We start from the raw sequence: 22,952 nt of genomic DNA on the forward strand, positions 1-22,952 counted from the left end.
TAACTTAGCACTGTATCATGGGGTTGACATTAAATACAACATATGTCTAAATCTTAAAAACTAAAGTAAGTCCCAATAAATTCAGTACTTGGAATCTCTCACACAGTAGGCTTTATGAACACAGTTTCCATTTGGACCAATTCAATAACTAATATTGGGCACTTATCACCTTCAAGACACTGTGGGTAATATCAATGCAGGCCAAGGACTACCTACCCTGATACCTCAATCTTTCAAAAAAAAAAAAAAAGTGAGTCTCAGTTTATATATCTGGGTCTGAACAATAGCTAGGTGCCAACTGTAATATTCAGAGGCTACTGAGTGGAGGCCAGAACAGAAAACGAATCCCATGCAGAGGAATCAAAAGGACACAGCAGTTTCCAAAGGGAGAAACTGCGATCAACACAAGCTTTTTGAAAAGAAGAAAAAGACAATTAGACACTTCAGTGCATAGAGAACCATTTAAGACAAACATAAATTCTATCATGCTTACATTAAATGGCATAATTGAGAAAAGCTCTAGAGAAAGAATGATTATCATGACACTTGAGGTCTTTATGTGTACCCCAAGTTAAAAAGAAAAACATACATGCTCATGACTAAGTGATGCCCATGTGTGTACCCTCAGTTTCCAGTCTATTAGGGCTGAATTCACATGCTGAGAAGATTTTCAGGCTAAGACAACAAATATACTCCATGTTCCTATGGTCATCTGGGTACCACAAAACACCATGTTGGATCTCTACCAAATTACTAACCTAAATAGTACCACCAGCTTCCCCCTTCTATGCCTCAGTTTCTTCCATCTGGTAAAAATAAAGAAAGCAATGTCCTTTATCTAAGTCCTTAGCAGAAGGATAATAGGTTTAATTATGACACCCTGTGTAGAGACTGGAGTTCCCCATGGTGAGGAACTATATAAACAGAACTAGCAATTAGTCCTGTCCAGGCAGGAAAGCAAATGTAAAGGAGATTTTATCTACGAAATTACACTACTACTACAGTTAATTTACAAAAGATAGTAGTGATTGATCAACAAAACCAAGATAAAAGCTTAAAGTAAATCACTTTTCCTAAGACATCTTTTAAAAAAATTAGGTATTTTCTTTATTTACATTTCAAATGTTATCCCCTTTCCTGGTTTACCCTCCAAAAACCCCCTATACCATCCCCTTTCCCCTTACTCACCAACCCACCCACTCCTGCTTCCCTGTCCTGGCATTCCCCTACACTGGGGCATCAAGCCTTCTCAGGACCAAGGGCTTCTCCTCCCATTGATGTCCAACAAGGTCATCCTGTGCTACATATGGAGCTAGAGCCACAGGTCCCTCCATGTGTACTCTTTGGTTGGTGGTTTAGTCCCTGGGAGCTCTAGGGGTACTGGTTGGTTCATATTGTTGTTCCTCCTAAGGGCCACAAGCCCCTTCTGCTCCTTCGGTCCTTTTTCTAGCTCCTTCACTGGGGACCTTGTGCTCAGTTCTGTATTTGTCAGGCACTGGAAGAGCCTCTCAGGAGACAGCTATATCAGGCTCCTGTCAACAAGCACTTGTTGGCATCCACAATAGTGTCTGGGTTTGGTGACTGTATATGGAATGGATCCCTAGGTGGGACAGTCTCTGGATGTTATTCCTTCAGTCTCTGCTCTGAACTTTGTCTCTGTAACTCCTTCCATGAATATTTTGTTCCCCTTTCTAAGAAGGATCCAAGTATCCACACTTTGGTCTTCCTTCTTCTTGAGTTTCATGTGTTTTGCTAGTTGTATCTTGGGTATTCTGAGCTTCTGGGATAATATCCACTTATCAGTGAGTGCATATCATGCGTGTTCTTTTGTCATTGGGTTAGCTCACTCAGGATGGGATATAAAATTAACTCAAACAAATCAGTAGCCTTCCTATACTCAAAGGATAAATAGGCTGAGAAAGAAATTAGGGAAACAACACCCTTCGCAATAGGCACAAACAATATAAAGTATCTTGTTGTGACTCTAACCAAACAAGTGAAAGATTTGTATGACAAAAACTTCAAGTCTCTGAAGAAGGAAATTGAAGAAGACCTCAGAAGATGGAAAGATTTCCCATGCTCATGGATTGGCAGGATTAACATAGTCAAAATGGCTATCTTACCAAAAGCAATCTACAGATTCAATGCAATTCCCATCAAAATTCCAAATCAATTCTTCATAGAGTTAGAAAGAGCAATTTTCAAATTCATCTGGAATAACAAAAAACCCAGGACAGCAAAAACTATTCTCAACAATAAAAGAACTTCCAGGGGAATCATCATCCCAGACCTCAAACTGTACTGCAGAGCAATAGTGATAAAAACTGCATGGTATTGGTACAGTGACAGGGAGGTAGATCAACGGAATAGAATTGAAGACCCAGAAATGAACCCACACAACTACAATCACTTCATCTTTGACAAAGGAGCTTAAATCATCCTGTGGAAAAAAGACAGCATTTTCAACAAATGGTGCTGGTTCAACTGGCAGTTAGCATGCAGAAGAATGCATTCTTATCTCCTTGTACAAAGCCCAAGTTCATGTAGATCAAGGACCTCCACATAAAACCAGATACACTGAAACTAATTGAAAAGAAAGTGGGAAGAGCCTCCAGCACATGGGCACAGGGAAAAAATTCCTGAACAGAACACCAATAACTTATGCTCTAAAATCAAGAATTGACGAATGGGACTTAATAAATTACAAAGCTTCTGTAGGGCAAAGGACACTGTCAATAGGACAAAACAGCAACCAACAAATTGGGAGAAGATCTTTACCAACCCTACATCTGATAGAGGGCTAATATCCAATATATACAAAGAACTCAAGAAGTTAGACTCCATAGAACCAAATAGCTCTATTAAAAAATGGGGTACAGAGCTAAACAAAGAATTCTCAACTGAAGAATACTGAATGGCTGAGAAGCACCTAAAAAAAAGTTCCTAAGACATCTTAACTAAAACAGGAATGAAATGTTTTGACCAAAAAAGAACAAACATACAAACATAGGACAGGCATGGAGTCACAGCTCTTATAGACTTGTCTTCACTTTAGGATCGCAGTAAGATGTGACATGGTCATTAGTTTTATTTATATAACTTAGTCTGAAATTGTTACTTTTCTTAAATATAGAATGTAGCATTGAGAACTTCAGAAAGCTCTTTGTACCCAGAAGGATCACGTTCACACAAACTAAGCAATCCCAATCAAATGTGCTAAGTAAGACAGCTGTCAGTATGACACAGTAATCTGTACACTAACAGAAGACTTCTACCCTAAAGTCTTGGCCCAACCTCAGCAAATGGAATTCTCCTCTTACTGTTTGGTGAAGCCAAATAAACACAAAATCTAAACAGTTAGCATTTCCCAAGCACCTATGTGCTGACTGATGTGCTATGGTCAAGAAACCTACCAGGCAGGCATTATTTCTCACAAAAAAAGAACACTGAGAGTTTGACTAGTTGGGTAAGTGGAAAGCTTAGATTTAACCAAAAATACAAGTGAGATAAATCCCTGGTAGATCTCTCCAACAAAACACTGCCAATTTTACAGCACATACACCCATGCTTATCAACCGGCAAGAGGCATCACCAAGCACAGACCTCAGGGTGCTATGCACGTACACTTCTGTGCAGCAGTCAACTTTAAATTCCCAAGCCTATTCACAGGTATTGCCACCTTCACATTATAGCTTGAATGAGACCAGTTCCTTCTATCAACAGAGCATAGATTCTGAAAGGTCTGCTTTAAAAGACGGAATCCATACCCAGCCCCAGCCTGGAGATGAAACAACCTCCCGACTCCCAGTGTCTTCAAACTGAGGTGATACTAGCAACTTGAGGATGGCACAAGTTTAAATAAATCTATGTTAATAATTAATTTAATAACTTCTTTTAGCTAAGTGTAATGAATCTTAACTAACTCACTGGAAAAAATACCCAATAATCCCCTCCATCCCCTACCCCTCACTCTCCCACCACCCCCCCCACCCCACCCCTGGTTACTGATCCATGGTGTATGTTCTTATCTACTGGAAGATTAAAAATGTAATCTGGTGGGCAAGGTACCTTAGCATTGAGGGGACACACAGACAGGGCGCTTCGAAAGAGCTGCTCTTCACTCCGCCACTCACCACTGCGTATCACACATCTCAGTGCATTGATGAGAAGGATGCCCAGGATGATGGCGGCAACAGGTTTCTGAATAGAGTTGGCAGAGGTCATTAGTAACATGTGGTGCTATGGTTTTCTGAGGCAGCATTCTAGGTTTTTCTTTTTGGTATGTACATATGTGTGGTGCACGCACATGGGTGCACAGATGTAAACACACACCTGTGTCCATGCAGAGGCCACAGGAGGATGTCACGTGTCTTCCATTCTCACTCTAGGCCTTAGAACGCAAAGCTGGCAGGACAATGAGTTTCCAGGATCTCCCTAGCTTGGAGCCCTCAAGCTTGGGGGTTATAGGCATGCAAAGCCATGCCAGGCAGTTTACATCAGTGCTATGGTTTGAACTCAGCCTTCACTCGCACAGCAAGCTCTCTTACCCACTGCATCACTGCCCCAGCCCTATGGTACCTTTTTCTTAGTGTGTCTGCTCAGAGCTCCAAATCCAAAGGTCAGCAGCACGCAGTACCCAGCGCTGGGAAGGTAGAGGACACGTTCTGCGACCACAAAGCCCACTCGGAAAAACAAGTTGCTTGCAGGAAGAAAGGGGATCACAAGAAATCCCAAACCCAGAGTAAGGATTCTGGAAGATGAAAAAGTATTTACAAGTTCGGCTATTTTTAGATTTTCCACGAAAAGCACCTTACTGGACATAACAATAAAGACTGCTCTTTGTTTCTTGCTATCAATTTAGAAAAGATATTTAGCAAGGATAAAGTCATCAGTAGAGGGGAGTTGGCTGGCAGCACAGAGCAAAGTACTTAGCAGCCAGCACATAGGAAAATCATTGCATCAATAAAGTCAAAAGATTAGATCTAATCTATTCCTTGATTAGTGAATATACTCTTCCCAAATAACACCATGTAGTTTTTAATGGACCCTTCCCCGACTTGTCTAGCAAGGACAATACTGAAATAGATTAAGGTGCGTAAATTTAAAAGAAACTATCTTTTGTTACTGCGGTCAAGCACAAACACACTTTGCAGTGAAACATGTATAACATCCACATCTCTAAGGCTCTGATGATGAGATGGTGTAAACGAAGCAGTGAAGTCACATTTGGTGGTTCCTTCTCAGACCCTATGCCTCACAATATTTTGTTTTACATTTCATTTCACAAGTATAAATGAACTGATTAAAACTGAAGTTTGTCACTCTTTAGAATCATCAACTAATTTAAGCACACAGGTAAGCAGAAAACATTCATTCATCTTGAGAAATTACTTAGTTAACATCATGTGCACTCAGGTTTTGTGAAAACTGTCTTAAGCAGTTTTCATTTTCATAGAATATGTTTGTCTTCTCCAATTATTTTCTCAATAACCCTTTGCAAAAGATTTTTTTTAATCTGTTGAAAAAGTGTAGTATCTTTTGAGGGCAACAACATATTTTGTGCAGGACAATAGAGAGGACTTCGCAAGGGCTTCTTTGAAGGAGAACTGTGAAATAATGGGCCCAACATTTGTCAATTATACTCCCTGTTCTGACCATAAATTACATTTTACCTCCTACAGTGAGGCCTCTAAGTGCTACTTAGGAGGGTGGGAGTGGCCCATGGTAGTAATGCCTTACTGCCTCTCCAACTTCCCTCCCTACCAGCTGAAGCCATAGATTCCTACCTTGTTGCTGCCATAAATTCAGAATAAATATCCTTAGATGTCCTATACACAGAGTTGTTGAGAAGTGATAGGCACTGATTTTAGCAAAATGCTTCTGCTGCACAGAAGTTAAAATTCCATGCTGCCTCTTACCTTCTCTTGCAGCTATCCTCAGAGCACAGGGCTTGGAATATTAGGCCAATTAGGCAGAGCCAAAGTGCCGCTAGAGCAATTACCCTCCAGTCACCAACTGACTTAATGAGGGGGATGCAGCCCATTGACCAATCAAAACACAGCCACCAGGGACACAGCAGCAGCCAGGCATTCAATGAATAGTAGTAATTATAGTTTATGGCCTGTCAGTCAAAAGAAAAACAAACACTTACTTGATGGTGAACTTGAAAGAACACACATATCCTAACTTCACTTCCGAGGCATTCATAAGCTTCTGTTCCAGGAAGCGGTTGTGTAAAAATAAAATACTGCCCATTTGTATTCTGAGCATAGGGTTGTAATCTGTAATTTATTAAATGCATCCAGATTTTAATACATTAAAAATACAGCCAAGCCAGTGGTCCAGGCAATGCAGGTGTTGGTTATATTTCTGGCCAGGATATGGCTCATTTACATAGGATTACTTAACGCCTCTGACATGGTCAATGTAGGGCCCGGTGCACCTAATTCTTTAAAAATGGAGCTCAGCTCTGAGCATCCTCTTGACTCTCTCTGTAGAGTGCACAGCTAAGAATCTGTGGCTTGAGATCCTGATCCTTAGAAAAACACTCTTACAATAGCATTGCGCTACCACATTTGTCTTAATTCAGCCATGCTAGGTCCTCCTGCAGCAACAAAGATGGGGTCAGATGGGCATCATAATAGAAGGGGTCTCTTTTCCTGCTTTTCATGAAAGGAATTATGTTGGCCCTCTATGTGGGCCTGAATTGACAGACTCAATAAACCTAGAATTTAACCATATATTGAAAATATTTGTAAGAAAAAAAAAAAAAAAAACAAAGCTTAAACTCGCTGAGCAGTGAACGCTACCCTTAATCACATTAGAACAAAGAGCAGGCACTGTGTTAGGTGCAGTGTAGAAGCTGAAGACAGTTTTGAGCATAGGGGAGATGTGAACAGGATATATGTAAACACCCTTACCTTCTCAATGAGACTCCTGCACCCCTGGATTTTAGAATTGGGATGGGGGACTCTTGGAACTAATTTCCCATGGGCATCAAGAAATAACTATATAAAGAACCACCACACACCCTTCCTAACAGCATAAAAAAGTTGCCTTTATTATAAAATAACCTTAAAAACAACAAAACATGGATGTATCCACTGATTAGGGACTTGTGAATGTGGTGATGGGTGGGGATGAAGATGGAGAAGACGAAGGTGGATCTCCACCATCCTAACGCTACAACCCTTTAATATAGTTCCTCAGGTTGTGGTCACCCCCAACCTTAACATTATCTTCATTGCTACTTCATAGTATTAGTTTTACTAGTTATAAATCATAATGCAAATATCTGTTTTCCAACTGTCTTAGGATAGATACCTCTATGAAAGGGTCATTTGACCCCAAAAAGGATCACAACTCACAGGTTGAGAACTGCTAATCTATAGATGGGTAAAGAAAATAATTGAAAAGAAATCCAGGCTCAATACTTACCCTAACCAACATGCTGTCAGCAAAGGATGCTGGGTTGTCCACCTCAGTAAATGCCGGTGGGCCTGTTCCCATGATTTTCCAGCGTATATAAAGCATGCTGGTGCCTCCAATGGTAAGTAGGGCTATTCGGAAAAGGAGGCCTCCATTCTTGAACATGCCTGCATTCTGAAAGGACACCACAAAGTTCCTGTTGTGGAAGATTTTCAACTTAAGCATAGCGTGTAATCTAAGTATTTAGGAGGCTGAGACAAGAGGGTCCCGTCCTCCCCCCCCCCCCATCCATATAGTCTGCCTGGGGGTTATACAGAGTTCAAGTCCAGCCTGGGCAACATTGAAGACTGGTTTAAAATAAAAAGTAGAAAATGGAGTGGATACAGGTTAATCACTTGCCTAGAAAGAGACCCTGGGTTTTACTGCCCCGCACTGCAAAATAAATAAAAAAAATATACCAAGCCCAAGTATGAGTAGCTACTGCATTGACACTGTGCACTAAAAAGTTGCCTACCTTAGAATTCAAATTGTAAGAAATTTCAAGGTATAGTTACACCTTGGATCTAGTCTTTACTTTGTGGATGATTTCTGTCAATGTCACTTTGGTAGGCACTGTCATCTACTGGAATCCCTGCCCAGTCTGCATAAAAGAGTCTGAATATCCACAGTTTATATCCAGTGAAAGCTGCCCCTATGTGACTGGGATCTTTTAATATGGGGTTCTGTAGCAAAGAAGATCAGAAAACATCAGAAGCCAGCGGTAATTTGTGGTTTTCAGCATTTTAAATTGGCTGGTCCCTGACATTTTCCATATCTAGGCTCCAGAAAAAGTATGTGGCTCACCTCTTGTGACTTGTCCTTATGTAGGACCTTCCGGACAGCTGCCAGAATGTCGAGTTTGCCTATCACCAGGATATCGAACACAGCATTCAAGCCCTAAGAATCAAAGTCTCACAGTTAGTCCAGAGGGATCCTGGCCCTGACAGGGCAGAAATTAGCCACAATTTCATTATTTAACCTAGACCAGAAATTTGAAGGAAACAACAGACAAAATCCCAGGTATTTACAAAGAACTGCCACATGTTTTGATGAACCCAATCCACTATGGGACCTCCACCATTTAGAACCTAGTGAGACCCTGGCAGTAATGATCCCATAGCCTACATTTAGAGCACTGTAAGACTGAGGATGGCTACGCTCTGGGGTTCTCATGGAAAGTTCCCCCAAAGTCTTTGTTTCCCTCACCTCCTTGTCTATAACTGAAACAGATCGGTCAACTACCTGGGCAGTAATTAAGCATATCAAGAGAAAGACAGCCATCAATTCTGCAAACCCAGCCTTGTACGTAAACTTCAGTGGGCTGACCGAGGCCTGGTGAATGGGGCAGACACACATCTCTTTCTCTGAAGGATGCCTGGATCTTTCAGAACTCTAACTGTTCAGTAGTGTCTTGTGCTCCCTGGGCACACAGCTGGACTTTATCCTCAAGTGTGTGCTATGGAGACATTCCAAGGTCAGGCTAGGTCAGGCTAGGTCAGGTGGGTGGGGAATGGAACCTGGGGAGAAGTGAAGACACTTCTTGAGTTTTAGTTTAAAAGCTAGACTCTCTTCCCTTTATGTCCCCTTACTGACAAGCTGTGACACAGCTGTCTATAGAGTAACTCTGGACATAGCACATAAAAGATGCTCATGTTGTACGAGCAAGCCTCCTCAGACACTATGCAGAACTGCCTACTCCTGTTAGGTGAACAACAATGACCTGAGGTAAACCATAGCCCCACCTACACTAACAGCTCCTATAGCCACCATGATGGTCAGGCCGCTTTGACAGCTTTTCAAGGTACAGTTACACCTTGGATCTAGTCTTTACTTTGTGGATGATTTTCTGTCAATGTCACTTTGGTAGGCACTGTCATCTACTGGAATCCCTGCCCAGTCTGCATAAAAGAGTCTGAATATCCACAGTTTATATCCAGTGAAAGCTGCCCCTATGTGACTGGGCTCTTTTAATATGGGGTTCTGTAGCAAAGAAGATCAGAAAACATCAGAAGCCAGTGGTAATTTGTGGTTTTCAGAGCAAGGATGACAACCCTGCTTAACTCTCTCCCACAAATGCTAGGAGTCACTAATTATCCAATTCACAGGCCACTGGCAGGTTAAACGTTTCAAAGAATCCTGATTTTATTCACTAATGTGACACACATCATACATGGGTCACAGAAGACCATCTCTGCTCAACTGTAAACTGTTTTCCAGGAGGCTGGAACTCTCTTGTCTGCCATTCCTACCTTCTCATGCTGTTTGCTTCTCTGCCTGGAGCTGTGGGGCAGCCACTGAGGGTCATACAGTCATGTGACCAGGGGGACTGACTGGTACTCATTCCTCCATCCAAGTTGCAGGCAGCATCAATATGCTCATGGTTTATTTAAATTCAACCTAATCTTCAGTGCTTCTAATATGTTAATAAATTCTGGAGCAACCTGCAGAGCTGGCTAAGTGGGATTCCTATTCTGCAGACCTGGGGAGGGGGCAGAGACCCGGAATTAAGCTCTGGGATGCTACTGGTCACAAGGATGCCTAGCAACCTCCACAGGCATTGTAGGACAACTAAGGGATTCTTATTGGCATCTACTGGCTCCAGGTGGGGACGATGCTAAATGTCTACAATACACAAGAATCAGCCTACTTATAAAACACCCACAGTGACAAGGTTGCAAAAACAACTGAAGTCAGAAACTTATGCTGTAGCCCAGGCTGATTAGGAACTTGCTTTGTAGACCAGGCTAGCCCAGACATGCAATCATTCCAACACAGTCTCCGGAGGACAGGGATTATAGATTTGAGCCACCATGCCTAGTTCAAAAGTGTTAAAAAACTAACTCAGGAAACTTAAGTATCTTAAATTTTTTTCTTGTTTTATGTGTATGAGCATTTGCTTACATGAATGTGTATGTACCACACTCACGCATGGTGCCCTTGGAAGCTCCCTTGGAGGTGCCAGACACAGGTGCTGGGAACTGAGCCTGGTCTGCAGAGCAGCAAGTGGTTTTAATTGCTGAGCCATCTCTAGCTTAAGACTTAAGTATCTTTACACAGTAGTTCTTTTTAATATCCTTGCTTGCTGACTTTTATCTTACAGACAGAACTCAGTAAAACCAGTAATCTTTGCTTTGAGTTGTGTCAAGTCCCACATTCTGACTGCTCCTCTCTCCCAGTTTTAGTCAACTACCACGATTCTTTCCTTTGGGGTGGGGGGGGTCTCATACCCTTAGTTTCAATGTTTTCCTGTAAAGAGACAAGGCCAACAAAAGTTACCTGGGAGGAGGAGGGAAGCGAGCTTTTTAAACTTCCTCTGTTCTCAGACTCAACCCCAGCGTCTATCCAGAGCAGACCTAGAAGTGGTGTGCCTACCTGCTTAGAGAGCCCTCTCTTGCCTGCTTTAGCACTAGCTGCAGAGGCCAAACACAGCATCACACACTCAACCCATAGCTCACTGACATCCACACGAGGTGTCATTTAATGACTGGTTCCCACTCCCAGTAATAGTTTCAGGAGAACTGGCTTCATGAACATGGTTTCACTTACATTTTACTAAACAGAATGTACCCCAGGATTTAAAAAGAGTGAAGATGATACGTGTCCTATATACACAGACAGACGCTTCAATTCTCAGAACTGTAAAATGTATGAGGCATAGAAAGAGCCTTCTAGGAAATTTATTTGGGTAGACGAGCATGCAGTACTTGGTGTGTGTATGGAGGTCAGAGGTCAACTAGTTAGTCAGTCCTGTCCTTCCACCATGTGGGTCCCAAGGATCAAACATCATTTGGCACCAGTCACCTTTACCTGTTATCTTACTGGCTCCTACACACCTTTTTTTTTTTTAATTAGATATTTTCTTCATTTACATTTCAAATGCTATCTCAAAAGTTCCCTATACCCTCCCCCTGCCCTGTTCCCCTACCCACCCACTCCCACTTCTTGGCCCTGGCATTCCCCTGTACTGGGGCATATAAAGTTTGCTAGACCAAGGGGCCTCTCTTCCCAATGATGGCCGACTAGGCCATCTTCTGCTACATATGCAGCTAGAGACACGAGCTCTGGGGGGTACTGGTTAGTTCATATTGTTGTTCCACCTCTCTTCAGCTCCTTGGGTACTTTCTCTAGCTCCTCCATTGGGGGCCCTGTGTTCCATCCTATAGATGACTGTGAGCATCCACTTCTATATTTGCCAGGCACTGGCATAGCCTCACAGGAGACAGCTATATCAGGGTCCTTTCAGCAAAATCTTGCTGGCATATGCAATAGTGTCTGCATCCCATAATCAGCCACCAAACACTTACACACCTTTTTAAATACTAGACTAACTAGGCCAAGGCTTCTTAAGCTGTGGGTCATGACCCCATGTTAGACTGCATAATTATCTGTAAAAACCTGGCAACATAAAAGTTTCTGAATACACAATAAGCAAAAATTAATTCAAAATCGAAACATATCATGAATCCAAGGTGTTTGTGGTGGCCCTCATCTGGTGTCCATTGTGTAACTTCACTGAAGCCTGGGTTCTAAACATACAACATGCATTCCTGGCACACTGTGCACACGATCACACCACACAATGCCCAAAACACTTACTGAACACCATGCTTTACAGTTTCTTCACATACTAGGTTCTCTGCTCTTACAGAATCATAATAGTTTAAACATGGGAAAATAAACACTTTTAATCTTTCCCTGCTATCATTCAAAAGCATTTCAGTATCAAACTAGTGTTTTGTTGGACTGGAATTTGTTAGGCAAATATGCGTATCCAATTCACGGCTTGCAAACTTACTTGGTTTAATAGATGATAAAAATTATGGTATACCAAAGAATTGCTTTAAAATAAATTTATGATTCACCATCAGTAAGTGATTGATTTGTAAGCCTATCTTATCTTCCTGTATTATATACCCTGAGTTGTGTAAAAATCTCTTGGGCAGAAATGGCTGTGAATGCACAAGGTTGAAGAATCCTGGGGCTGAGGATTCAGAACAGTGGCGCAATGCTTGACCAGCAGGCACAAGGATTTGTTTGCTGGAATCACAAAAGCAAAACGAGCCCTGAACTATCATTCTTAATTGGGTCAAGGTATCTCAAGTTTTTTGGGTGAGAAGAAGAGTCAAGGGTGTGTGTGCCTAGATGCTTTTGGTGGCTAACGAAGTTCCTTGTTGTATGCGGGACTGCTAACTGTGACAGTGTACCAGGAAACTGAGCCATTCTTTTATCTTTTTTAAGGGACCACTCTACAAGGAGGAAACATGCCCCTCTCTCTCCCTAAGAAATTTTCACAGATCAATTTACACAATTCGTTACTCATGGTCAGAAGAATCCATCAATTCTCTATCTGAAATGCTGGCATTTGGCAGCCAAGACCCAAAAGGCTAAAACCTCAGGCTGGCAAAGCCACACAGAAGCAGAGGAGGCTATGGGAGCTGGATGGCCTACAGTGTCTCTCTTGGAGGCATTTTCTTGGTTTGTGATCAAGGGGGGGAGGGCCCATTGTAGGTGGTGCCAGCTGGTAGTCCTAGGCTCTATAAGAGAACAATCTGAGGAAGCCAGGGGAAGCAAGCCAGTAAGTAACATCCCTCCATGGCCTCTGCATCAGCTCCTGCTTCCTGACCTGCTTGAGTTCCAGTCCCGACTTCCTTTAGTGATGAACAGCAATGTGGAAATGTAAGTTGAATAAATCCTTTCCTCCCCAACTTGCTTCTTGGTCATGATGTTTGTGCAGGAATAGAAACCCTGACTAAGACACAGGCCCTATCTGTGTTGGAGGTCTTACCAGCACAGTGATTCCTTGCTCTTTGCACAGCATGGCCACAGCTCCCAGAAAGATACTCAGCAATACCCAGAAGGTGGAAGAATGTGTTCCCTCCTTGTTACCTGCTGGTAAGTAACAAACACATAGATCATGTTATATGTTCCATCTTGCCAGCACCAAAAACTGGAATTCCCAGCATGCGTCTCACAGAATCACTATCTGAAACCCGAGTTTGGACCAAACCATTGGTCTCTAGTAGGTCAATGTGCATTTTTTTTTTAACTTTGGCTGGACAGTTCCCTCTATAAAGGACACCCGTCCCATCTCAAGGCACTGAGAACTGTTGTAAGTAAGCTCTGCTCACAAAGACAACAACCCAGAGTCCCCATGAAACAAGTTCCTTCTTCCTTACTTGTACACCATTACAGGATCATTCTAACAAGTGGTGCTGAGAACTCTAAGGCCACAAACAATCCATCTGATTGCAGAATGACTGCAATGGTCCCCACTGCTACCCCCCTTCCCCCCAAAAAAAGGAGCTCAGAATGCTCGCATATCTTCTGACCCATTATGCCAGGGATAAAGACTGGGCCCTACACACTTAGGTTGGGTCTGCTCCTCTCTGTGTGCAATGGCTCTGACCCTACCACCAGAGGGTGCATGGCTACTGCTGGACACTAGAGACAAAGTCTGTTTGGGCTGCAACTGTTATGGGGACTCAGCATCAACAGCAAGGCAAAATACTGCTCAACATATATATTGACAAGAAACCTGGAGGTCAGGTGTGGCACCTGATGGTCACTAAGTTGCTTTTTGAAGAGGCAGGTATACTTCCATTGCTGTCTGTGGTCAGTAAAAAATGCAATCTAGTGGCCAAAGCCAAAGAGCTAGAAGGAGACAGTGTCACAGGTAGGCCTCATCCCTGGCAGCTCTTTGAAGCCCTCAGCCCTCATCTAAGTAAACAGGCACTGCATCTTCTTAGGAGAACCAATCATTAGCGTGTCTGGGTACCACTACAAGAACTTTAAATCTGACTTCTGCTCTGCTATTCACTATTAACACACAGCATCTGGCAAGATACTTCCATTTATTCCCCTCAATCTATAAGAGGGGGTAATGACCCTACCACAGGAAATGAGAAGGAAGAACTAGAGTGGAGTGACTTGCCACTATGTTATATACTCCACAACAGCAAAAGCGTAAAAAATTTGTAAGTCTAGAAAAATCTGTAAGAAAGTAACTGTAGTAATTAGTGAGTGAAGAAAAAAATAGAGCAGGTGAGAAAGTTACATTTTTTACTGTAGAGCCAAGTTCCTAGTACATATAAAAACCACATCAAACACTCAGCACTTTATAAGAAAATCACCCAGTATGGTGTGGAAACCACAGAGGTCAGCTGATAAACGCTGCATGCAAACCACTGCAACTTCCTCAGGTTAGATGATGAGGTTCCCATGGCTTCACTGTAACAGTCCAGGGGGTTGGCTGGGCAATCAGTCTGGCATAAAATGTGCCAAGCATGCAGTGTAGTTTCTAAGGTACACTGTGATTCTTATTAAATTGCTCATTCCAGAAACCAACATTTAGAAGCCAGCAATAAATGTTCGTGTGTGTGTGTGTGTGTGTGTGTGTGTGTGTGTGTGTGTGACACTCACATGCATGATGCATGATGTATACCCTAGCTGGATATAAGCATTGTAATTTATTAAGGACTGACTGGCAAAGCCCCAGGGTGGAAGTCTTTCATGTCTTGCCAGTAACCACTGGTACCTCGCGTGCACTGTAGGTGATCTCAACCTCACGCTCCCTGGATGTGGGCTGAGATAGCTGTCAAGGTGATGAAGTCTGCAGACAGCTAAACCCCTTGGAAGCCCAAAGACTCCTGAGCAGCACCGTTTTCTGCCAGGACTGACACCTGCTGCTGCCTTCAGGCTAAGGGCAACCCTGTGAGTATGACTTTCATTAGTGGCCTTGCTACTGTGACCACCTGGTACCCCTCTAGATTCCATGGTATATATTCCATCCCAGGTGTAGTAACCAACTCAACAGATTCCCACTTTTCTTTGCTTGTCTGTTCCCTTGGGCTAGCATGCCGCTGGCAAAATCCTACCCTTCTTATAAAGCTGTCAAATGTCACTTAAACTGTGAAGCCACACCCATTCTCCCAGGCAGTCTCCCTTCCAAATCCACTTGCTTTACTCCAGTTATAACAGCAAGTGACCTGCCTGTCTGATTGCCTGTGGGTAAGTGTCCCTAACTGACCCCTCAGATTAAGTTAGGAGGAGCTGTAGCCTATGGACTGTGGTAATCATAACCCACAATCATCCAGGAGGTTCTTAAGTGTATTATAGACACTGGATTTTCTGGTTATTACCCCAGAGGGGAATTTCTCAACTTTAAACATTTGATTGTTAGATGCTTTGTTGTGGAGACAATGTTACATATCTCAGGAAATGTGCATTTCTACTATTAGACAACAGTAGCACCTCTACCCAAGTGGGTTACAGATGCTTTCAAATGACCTTGGGAGACCACTGCCTTAAACCAGTGCTACTCAGGGTTCAGCCCCTGGAGTCCGAGCTTAGATCTTGCTAAAAATGTGGAATTATACCGGGCAGTGATGGCACACACCTTTAATCCCAACATTTGGGAGGCAAAGACAGGCAGATTTCTGAGTTTGAGGCCAGCCTGGTCTACAAAGTGAGTTCCAGGACAGCCAGGGCTATACAGAGAAACCCTGTCTCGAATGCTCCCCCCCACCCCCCAAATGCAGAATTACAACCTACCCAGACCTCTTGAGTCAGGAGCCTGACAAGAGCAAGTAGCAAGCCATGGACCCTTTTAACATGTTTCCCAGACCTTCTGGACACTCTATATACCTACAACATCACCCTTGGCAGCAAGCTTGCATTTAGCTACATTGTTGGCACCCTGTTTGCCTTAGAGGAGCAATTGAGAACTGTCCTGACCAAATAGCAGCAGTACCCATTGACTCTGGAGTGGTAACACGTGCTGGGTGAATAAAAAAGAACCCTTTCCAGGATGCTTCCAGCAGGGGGCCACCTGGCCTTGCCTTGAGTAACTTCAGCACAGGCCTGAACATCTCATAACCACCCCTTTCACTCTTAAGCTCTGGTCCATCAGGAATATTATTCCTTAGGCTGAGCACAAGCTTGCTTCTCTAAATTTCATGGCTTGGCTCCAAGCTGTTCAGGTGGCAGAGGGCCTGGAAGTCAGTGTTTCTCCACTAAGAACCATTTCATATTTATCAAACAAATGAAGAATGGCTTTATTATTTTTTTTAAAAATGACATATATAAGTGATACTAAAAGATCACAATCAGAACCACCCCCATTACCAGAAGCCTTTATACACTAAGCAGGATTCTGATTTGAGGCTTTGTGCGTTTCAGACCTAGCATGAGGTACCCCGTCTCACTTCATTCCCATCGTACTTGCATCTACTGAGCACAGAGCCTAAAACTTATTCTGCTCTGTTCTATCTCAACATGTTACTTGGATGTGATTTATTTATTTTTAATTATAAAAACTTTATGTAAAAAAACTTGCAAATAAAAAACATTACACAGTGAGATTAGCCGGGTCCAAAGTCCATGTATCTCAATGAGCTTCTATGGTTAGCTCAGCTGTCCTGAAGCGGTGGAATCTTGCCCTGGGTTTTACGTTCAGTAGCAATTCTATTTTACCAATATTTTTATAGATTTGACTTGAAAACCATTCTCCCTTCATACTTCTCACCTAAATGTAATAAAATCTCCTAAATTCTTAATTTCAAAAGCACATGTCCAGATCACTTTAAATCTCCCTAGAAAAATGGAATTACTTTGTGTTTTACTTAAATATAATGTGGATGAAATTTCCCCCATGGGGGTGTAGGAGGAAACAAATTCCCAATTCCTCCGTTAAAACATGTAAAGGTAATTCTCAAAGACACCCTGTTAACACAAAGCTAAATACTATGTACGTGTGAAAATGAGAGCCTTACATTCCACTAGTCTTGTCTAGATTTCAAGGCAGCCTCCTTTAGAGATGGCTAACACACTCAGTGGGCTGCATGGAAACAAGGCAGGAAACGCAGCCTCTGGCTTCATTGAGCTTTCCCCCCCCCCCCCCCCTAGGGTCACTCTAGAGCTGTACTATACCTTTTGTGCAGGTTGGTTTTTGCAACTTGGCACAATCCTAACATATGTGGGAAGTGGGAGTCTTATCTGAGAGAAAGTCTTCACCAGATTGGTCTGAAGGCAAGGCTTTTGGGTGTTGTCGTGTCGTGATTGAGGATTGATGTAGGAGGGCTCACTGTGAGCACTGTTGTTCCTGGGCTGGTGGTCATGAATTGTATGAACAAACAGGCTGAATATTATCTTCTACTGTCTCTGCTTCTGCTCCTGCCGCCAGCTTCCTGCCTTGAGCTCTTGCCCTGACTTCCTTCAGCGATAGATGGTTATAGAGGGCGATAAGGTCTTGTACACATGATAGGCACTGGAGAAGCCAGGGAAGGTGAAGGAACACACAGGTTACCTCTTCAATGGAATAAGGTGCTTAGCTGTTCTTCCTGGAATGCAAGGAATGATGTAGTTTTTACAACCTGACGATCCTTTGCTATCTGATGAGACAAACTCTGCCTGTATCTTCCAGAATTTTTGTTTTGACTTACCCCAGACTCTTTCCCCCTAAGTCTTGAACACTGTGTTAGACCCTAAACCATTCTTATGAGTGATATCCCATGTGCTTTACTAAGTGACTTAAGAGCCTAAGTGACTTCTATGTTTATCTTAGGGCCAGGCCAATCCTGACACCCACAGGCCTTATGTTTAACTCAGGCAAGCTCCCTAGACCCTAACTTCTTGGGCACCATCTCCAAGACAACAACATCCATTCTTGTGAAAGCAGCCAGATATACTTTGTAAAGAATCTCAATATAAACATCTTAAACTGCTGTGCATTTGGGACTCAGTTGTTACCAAAATTTTTTTCCAAAATTGTGCTGTGCTTAAACACAGCTAAAGTAAAATGACCTGGGCCAGACTCTAGAAGTCCTTCCTGGTGTAGCACCGGTTACAATAAAATCCAGCTGAGCTGAATTTCATTCTTAAGTCACCCTGATGGTTTTTGATCACCCCAGACTGTGTTGTGGAAGTACAAACTGAAACAAACCCTTTCCTCTCCACGCTCCTTTTGGCCATGCTTTATCACAGCAATAGAAGCACTTAAACTAAACCTCCTCCAATTTCACGTCCTTCACCGAAATCCTCCCTTAGGCTTCTGATATCAGACACCCAAAAACCTGCCTGGTGACGGCACTTCTCTGCTGAAGTTACTTCAGCTTCAGTAACCAAAATCAGTGGCAATTTCAGATCAAAGGCAACACTTCAATGGTCAGTTATTAACCCAGTTGACGGCTTCACCTGCAGAGAGCTACACTCCAGACCTGTTCCTATATAAAAGCAAGTAATTAAAGCTAACAAGCACTTGGACTTTATCTAGTCCCAGCTGAGATGTGCTGCACTGCCACACAAGAGTCTGAAGACTTCTGTGTGAAAAAAATCATGTGTATTTTACATTTTATACTGATTCCATATAAAATTGTATTTCTGATAGACTAAAATCATCTCACTTTTTTTTTTTTTTTGAGACAGGGAGACTTATACTCCAGCCTGGCCTCAGACTCACTATGGAGAAGATGACCCTTGATTTCTGATGCTCTTGTTTCCAGCTCTTGAGTGCTAAGATTACAGTCCTGGTTCTTGTGGACCTGGGGCCTGAACTGAGGGCTTTATGCACGGTTTGTATGCACTCTAGCAACTAAGCTACATTCCCAGACCACTTGTTCCTGAAATTTAAACAGTGGGAACTGGAAAAAAAAAAAAAAGACAAGTATGCCCTGTTATGTTTCTATATATGGCAGCCTCTGTAAACCTCAGAATCAGCCTCAGCTTTGTGAGACACCTTGCACACTGCTTTGTCTATATTCCATCCACACCTCTAAAATCTTGCAAAGTATGAAATGAGTCTGCTGATTTAAATCCAACATTTTCTCATCTACTCTTTGCCACCGAGCTATCAGTATTTTATCAGAAGCCTTAGGATTAAACATGCATATGTGTTAGCGTGTCTTCCAGCATCCAAACTAGAAAACTTTACCTTTTAAAATCGTATCATCTGGGGCTGGAAAGATGGCTCACCAGTTAAGAACATTCATTGTTCTTCTAGAGGACCCAGGTTTCATTTCCAGCACCCATGTGAGGTATCTCACAACCACCCATAACTCCGGGTCCAGAGAACTCTTGCACACGGGTGTCTGCCTGCCAGCCTGTGCTGCACGCACATACACTCGGGCACATACACATACACACAAAATAATAAATGGATAAATCTCTAAAATTATATCATATAAATCATGGGGTTCTTCTTCACAAATGTGTAGTATGCCTGGACATTATAAACCAGAGTCAACTAATGTACAAAGCATTGGCAAAAATGCTTATATTACATGAGTGGGTAGAAAAACTGAGAAACCCGTTCTGAGTTCTGGGACAACCCCATCTACTATAGTTTTTAATCCATGCAATTCCCCTAAATTAAGACTTACTTTTAATCTCGATTCATCGAAGCAACTAAGGAGGTCAACCTGCAACATAACCTAGGTGAATTTGGATTTCATGGGTTTTTTTTATGGCTGTTTTTAACCAGGCAACCAAATGCTAGCAACTCTCATTCCAAGTATGAATATTTCATCGCAGTGACAGAAACACTAGGCCACCTTGCATATAGAACCAAATTAATGGTTTATTTTAGCTCCATGTTTACTAGAAGTCTTTTACATTGTCACATTTCTTATGCAACTATGCAGCGATAGCAAAAAGTTAGTAATCTTCTCGGTGTGAACAAATACAGTTAGAAGACAAGTTCTTTCATTTTTAACTTAGCCTTCTAGCCTCTTCAGGATGGAAGTATCCTCATCATGTAAGAGGCTAATTTTAAATAAATAAATAAATAAATAAATATGAATAAAATGCATATAAAAATGTAATAATTTTCAACCTAAAAGCAACTGTGAGAAACAGTAACCTTAAAACCAACGTTGCCTCCAGTTACATTTATGAATAATCCAGTTACATTTTTATGAATCTTTGTTTAGAAATAAAGTCTCCCTAAGACAGGTAATTCTATCTTGAATGCAGCTCTCTATTCAAGTATCTACTGGAATTCATGGCCCTAACTTTGTCCATACTGTTAGATTTTTAAGCTCAGAAGATACAGGAAGAGATAACAAAACCATCTGTAGCTATTCTGTACCTTTCAGGTGGAGGAAAGCCACTTTCCAGGGCAATTACCTAGCACAAGCGCCAATGGCATAAGACTCAGAACATGGGAGGTCCACCCCACTCCATATCTCTATTATCCATGATGACACAGTCCCTTAGGTCAACGGAGGCAAAGGATGAAGGAGCGAAGGGAAGAACTCCAACCAGCAGAAAGACACTTGTCAGCACTGACACCCACAAGTGCCAACAGATGTGACCAATTTAATGAAGCATTCGTCTCCGACTTGGCACTCCTTCCAGAGGGAAGCCCTCCTCCCTCCTTTCAGCAAGAGCAGCACATTGTACAAGCTAGCCCTCTTCACCACCCTCTGCCTGGCAGCTCTGCGGAGCGAAACTGGCACATCATGGTGTGTGTGGGAACCGGGCCATCACGACAGGTGGTCACAGCTCTGTAGCTGCCAGAGCTACACAATGAGCATCAGACTCGTGTTCCAAGTACTGGAACCAACCGAGCCTGCTTCCATGCACAGAATGAGAGTCAGACTTGCTGTCCTCACATAGGGGACCATGTAAAGAAATTCAAGCAGGGGAGGAATCCAAAGAAAATGAAGGCAGAGAAGAAAGAGACAAACAACCCACCAGCAATGACCCCAGACTAAAAACAGGTGTCTGTATGGCACAGCCATTTACTTTTTATTATTTATTTATTTATTTATTGCCAACTTATTCATTTATTTATAAAGTAAGTTTTTTACTGTAGTCTAAGCTGGCCTCAAACTCACAATTCCTCTTCCCTTTGCCTCTAGAGTATTTGGATGACAGGTGTGTCACCCAATTGACTAGGCTTACTTTTTAAGCACCATGATTCTAAGTCAAAAGAAAAAAAAAAAAATCTTAAGCTAAATGTAAAGGAATGAAAACCCCGATTTCCTGGCTGAACCAAAACAGGACAGCAACAGGATAAAGGTTTAAGAACAAAACAACAACAACAACAACAACAACAAAAACCAAACCAAACCAAACAACAAATAAACAAACAAAAAACAGGCTCTGAGCTCTGAGATCTTGTTGACTTTTGGCGGAGCTGAGAATTTAAAGTGTGTGCCATACAATGTAACAAGACCATCCCTCAGGGCCAGGCGTGGTGGCGCACGCCTTTAATCCCAGCACATGGGAGGCAGAGGCAGGCGGATTTCTGAGTTCCAGGCCAGCCTAGTCTACAAAGTGAGTTCCCGGACAGCAAGGGCTACACAGAGAAACCCTGTCTCGAAAAACAAACAAAACAAAACAAACAAACAAAAAAACAAAACAAAAAACAACAAAAAAACCCCATCCCTCTCTGGAAGAGCCCTCCTCCCACATGAGTAAGATACTGAGTCCTAGCTTAAGGTACTAGTTGAAGAATGGAATTGTTTTCACCATTTTAGCAAGCTTACAGTTCAGGGCTTACCTGTCTCCAGTCTGAAAGAGCAGGCTTTCAAAGAGCTTTCAGTATTGACAAAACATCTCATGAGAACAGCATATTAAACAACAACAACAACAAATGTACCTTCAACTCATTTAATTAATGATTTTTTTGTCTTATTCTGAAGTAAATGTCTGATGACATTTAAAAGCTCTTTTTCTAAAAGAGCTTAAAGAGAGTAAAGAAAGGCAAAACAAAACAAAATCCAAAAATATCCAAAAAAAATCCAGAGTCCTAAAGATGACAGTGAGTAGATTTCCTTCCAGTTTCTGAAAGTCCAGGTCACCAGAGCTGAACAAAGCGGCCTCCTAATAAACTCAAGTAGTTAAAGATTGTTCAGACTTAATAATACAGACCGCACCTATAAAGAAAGCTAATGAGGTTACCCAAAAGGAGCTATAGTCTCTCAGAGAGCCTTCTAACTAGTTAAATCATAATTCAGAGCGCTTAATTTCTGTTCCCTTATAAAATAGTATTAACTCAGTTCCAACTCCTGAATGTCAAGTTTATGTGTACCTAAAACCGGACCTCCTTTTTTATTGACTTTATATATTCAGATGCTTAAAGTACAAAGACCAGGACTTTAAGTTGGTTGCTTTAAACATTAAGCCTAAGCATTAAACAGCATGATCATTTTCATTCCAATAGAGACTGTGTTTCTGCTACAAAACTTTTAATTCTCTGCTGTACTTACAGACACAGGCAAACACCATGCTATGGCATGAGTCTGTGAGGACGGCTTAGCCTGTCTGTGTTCACTGCACTGATGAGCTAGGGGAGGGAAAACTGGTGATTTAAAACACAGGGAAATGTAAACATTAAGATGCTCCTAAATATATGAAAGGATGGACCAACAGAAACGCGTGGGAATGTCAGGGGTGCCTGCAGTTCAAGGGCCACCCCCATCCACTCCGCAAACACTGCAGCACATGCGGGGAGCTAAGATGACACAGTTAAGGAGGAAGAGTGG

At 42.3% G+C, this 22,952-nt stretch overlaps 1 protein-coding gene across 18 annotated transcripts in view; it reads right to left on the bottom strand.

The window, feature by feature from the left end:
- The window catches only part of Tmtc4 (transmembrane and tetratricopeptide repeat containing 4), a 64,315-nt gene that overhangs the window by 18,266 nt on the left and 23,097 nt on the right, over positions 1-22,952 (bottom strand). For 5 of the 18 annotated variants that reach the window (NM_028651.3, NM_001360598.1, XM_017316183.1 and 2 more), the window contains 6 exons: positions 13,253-13,356; positions 8,272-8,364; positions 7,438-7,602; positions 5,919-6,121; positions 4,579-4,750; positions 4,069-4,200 (listed from right to left, as the gene is read on the bottom strand). In NM_028651.3, the coding sequence (NP_082927.1) occupies positions 4,069-4,200; positions 4,579-4,750; positions 5,919-6,121; positions 7,438-7,602; positions 8,272-8,364; positions 13,253-13,356 (869 nt within the window). Of the gene's footprint in view, positions 1-4,068; positions 4,201-4,578; positions 4,751-5,918; positions 6,122-7,437; positions 7,625-8,271; positions 8,365-13,252; positions 13,357-17,394; positions 17,805-22,952 lie in introns of all 18 variants that reach the window. The other 13 variants (XM_030248003.1, XM_030248004.1, XM_006519511.4 and 10 more) reach the window with 6 other exon arrangements.

This window comes from Mus musculus, chromosome 14 (assembly GCF_000001635.26).
Source record: "Mus musculus strain C57BL/6J chromosome 14, GRCm38.p6 C57BL/6J".
In the NCBI taxonomy this organism is placed as follows: Eukaryota; Metazoa; Chordata; class Mammalia; order Rodentia; family Muridae; genus Mus; species Mus musculus.